At 37.7% G+C, this 3423-nt stretch overlaps 1 protein-coding gene across 1 annotated transcript in view; it reads right to left on the reverse strand.

Moving 5' to 3' along the window:
• Nucleotides 1-3015, reverse strand: part of prep (prolyl endopeptidase) — a 15746-nt gene extending 12731 nt beyond the window's left edge. The window contains exons 1-4 of the mRNA XM_014009976.1: nucleotides 2807-3015; nucleotides 2458-2532; nucleotides 569-702; nucleotides 305-435 (exon numbers count right to left, since the gene is read on the reverse strand). Of these exons, the coding sequence (XP_013865430.1) occupies nucleotides 305-435; nucleotides 569-702; nucleotides 2458-2532; nucleotides 2807-2935 (469 nt within the window). The 5' untranslated portion in view covers nucleotides 2936-3015. The remainder of the gene's footprint in view (nucleotides 1-304; nucleotides 436-568; nucleotides 703-2457; nucleotides 2533-2806) is intronic.
• Between the last annotated feature and the right edge of the window lie 408 nt (nucleotides 3016-3423).

Genomic DNA, 3423 nt, shown 5'->3' on the forward strand with positions numbered 1-3423 from the left:
ATCTAATGGTTGTTCATGGTTGAAAAAATGGTTGTGCCATTCCACATTATTACAAATAACTTCATTTCTGGACATTTATGGTTTGATTTCTTTGTATGTATGGATCACTTGGGTTGTTACCAACATCTGGTGAATATTTCATGTCATTAGCACCTCTAGTAATATATTTACTGAGAAAAATGTTGACATGTTCAATACTTATTTTACCCACTGTGTATATAAAATAAAATGTGGTATATAATAAACTAAATAATTAGCTAAATWAATTAGGTAATAAAACACAAATAAAGTTTTACATTAGTACCTCGAAGGGCAACAGTCCCATCATCAGAAAATGTGTTTGGGTCTAAGAAGACGGTAGGCTCAGCATCTAGACTCTCCTGCACATACATCACACTCTGGTTCTGGAGGCCCGTGTTGTAGAAGTGAAAGTACCTATAAACATGGAAAGAAACGAGGGGAAAAGGTCCACAGAAATCGTGAAAACGTGTGCAGCGACAGCTTGAAGCGTCGCACAAACCATCACTGCCCTAACCTGATAAATTATGTTCGTCTGAGCGTTCCTCACCTGCTTCCCCTCTTAAAAGGACAGCTATACTTGGGATAGTCATACAGCTCAGTCATCCGCTCCTTGAAGAGATCTCGCACCTCGCACTGTTCTAAAAACGGCAACGTCAGCTGGTTCTGAGCGTTGACAAAAGCCTGGCGGGAGAACACACAACATTTCTGAACATCACAGCAATAACATCTCCGTATCCAGACATTTTCTAAGGTTTTTAACGGTCCTGAACAATATTCCTTTAGGCTTTTTGAAGTTTTACATTGAACATCTGCTRATTTTACATCTGAATGCACAATATGTGTAGGGATGTTGACATTTCGTCAGCAGCTGCTGCCATTTTCTTCCCAAACTGCTGTGACCAGAATTTGCAAGGCTGCTCGCTGCATTTGTAATTTCCTCCTGCTTCGTTATTTCTACGAATTTCAACAAACTGCGCTGCTGTCAGGTAGTTAGCTACAGCCTCGTCTTCCAGTTTTTAATTTTTGTTGATGCGTTTTGAAGAGGCAATTTTTTGAAAATAGGATCAAAGTAAATCACCCGAGTTTTTCTAGTGACCCTTAAAGAGATAAGCTGCCATGAAGAACATTATTTTATCTGCCCTTGTTCCAAATTTGATCATGATTTGAAACGTCGAAGTATGTTTTTTTCAATCCAGAACAGCGCTTGTTGCAAAGTGTTTTGATGCTCGTTTTCGTCACTTGACACATTTAATACGCCGTCATTGGTTGAGGAGCTTTGTTTACAAAACAGATGTCCACAAGGTTTTTACATAGTTTTAATTTCCTTACTTTCTAAGACACATTAAGTTGATTTGATGCTGCAGTTTGCCTTGTAATATTATTTAATACCTTTTCTGCTACATTTGCATTGGCTGTTATTAAGTTTTATTAGTTTTTTAGGATACAAGATGCTTCCTACAAAAATCAGAATGTGAATCTTTTCCTAAAATTTCATGGTGATACCTTGAACACTGAGGAAGTTATGAGCAAAAATAGAAAACAAGGTGAAATGGTCTCAATTGGTTCTGCTGTGAGCTGCAGCAAGAAAACACACGGCAAAAACTGTCCATCTTACCAAGTTTTAAAAYCTTATATCAGCCAAAAAGTCTTTTTGATCTTGTTTTGAGACTGATTTACTAAACAAGAACTGATTTAAGAATAATAATCTTGTTTTCAGAATGTGTAAGATTATTTGTCTTGTTAGTCTGAAAATTTGACTCAAATTAAGTCAAAATTCTGCCAGTGGAGTAAGAAAATTTTACTTGGTAAGATAATCAAAATACTTGATTTGACTCATTTTTTTCTTATTTCAAGAATCTTACCAAGTAAAATTTTCTTCACTGGCAGAAATTTGACTTAATTTGAGTCAAATTTTCAGAATAACAAGACAAATAATCTTACACATTCTGAAAACAAGATTATTATTCTTACACAATCAGTTCTTGTTTAGTAAATCAGTCTCAAAACAAGATCAAAAAGACTTTTTGGCTGATATAAGATTTTAAAACTTGGTTTGGTGGACAGTTTTTGCAGTGCATGAGCTGATTTCACCTAAACAAACATCAATAACTTCCCTCAAACTTGAGATAATCACATGATTTTTTTTTGTATGGTTTGAAATATTCTTTTGGAATCCGCTGTCAAGATTTAATATTGGTGTAGGATTAAAAATTTATCCACATCCCTTATATTTGCATTATAACGCAAGAACAGACCTTTAAGTTTAAGACTTGTCAATCCTAACACAACTTTATGAAACCACCACTTGCCACACATTTTTTAGCCTGAACTACAACTTAGTTTGTGACACATAAACTATTAAAGCATCACCCCCTTGAAATAAAATGACTGCTGATTATGAGTGTAAGGCTAATAAAGCCAGTGGTATAGTTTTACCTGAGTCTTTTCACTGTCAGGATCCTCCAACCAGCTGTAAGGATCCGGTACTTTGACACCGTGATAGTCATCCACCTGACAGGCGACATAAATTGAAATTAAATTATGAACCGTAAGAGAGGCTAAAGCAGTGGGTTAGTTTCACAATCGGTAAACGTGAATTCATGAATGTTAAAACCGGGGAAAGCTGAAGTCACGGCTGCTCTTTGGGGTTTGTTTTCCCACACAGACATTTAAGCTAACTAGCATGCTAACAAAGCAAACGCTCACGGCAATGAATGAAAACGCTTAATGAGGCTACCGGCTAAATATAGCACGCTAGGCTAGTTAGCATGCCCCATTCACTTACAACTGCCTCGTCACGGTAAGCCTGTGGGTACTGAAAAGCCATTGTGGAGGTTAGTCTTCGGGAGTGTCGTAACACACAACGTTTACTCAGTGAATGCAGCAGTAGTTTGGAAACAACTCTGTAAATCATGAACTTTAAACACTGGAGATTTTGTCAGCGGTACGAGACGCCCCGCATTACACACAGTCAAAGAAGCACCGAAGAAGAGAGGCGCATTGGACGCAGTGACGTCAACTCAAATCCTTACACCGCCCCCTGTTGACGAAAACCGGTAAGACAACTCCTTGAAGATATAAAATACTGCTTTAGGCGGTGTTTTTTTTGAATGGGTGTCCACTTCTAATTTCTCACTCAGAGCAAAGCAGATGCTAATGACTCTCAATTACTACCACATCAAATTTTAGCTTAATGTCTGTAAAACTGACAGACTTACAGCCGCATTCTTGTGTCGCTTTTGAAATATTTTGGTAGCAGATATACAATCCCTCCCAACACACACAGACATGAGCTGCCTTTAACCTTTTGGCGTCAGCGAATAACCGCACTCTTGCAAATCGCTTACAAAGAAAAAGACAGGACCCTGCAGGTGACTTATGGTTTCTTTCCACCGTTTACAC

The sequence above is a fragment of the Austrofundulus limnaeus genome, unplaced genomic scaffold, assembly GCF_001266775.1.
Source record: "Austrofundulus limnaeus strain Quisiro unplaced genomic scaffold, Austrofundulus_limnaeus-1.0 Scaffold64, whole genome shotgun sequence".
Lineage (NCBI taxonomy): Eukaryota > Metazoa > Chordata > Actinopteri > Cyprinodontiformes > Rivulidae > Austrofundulus > Austrofundulus limnaeus.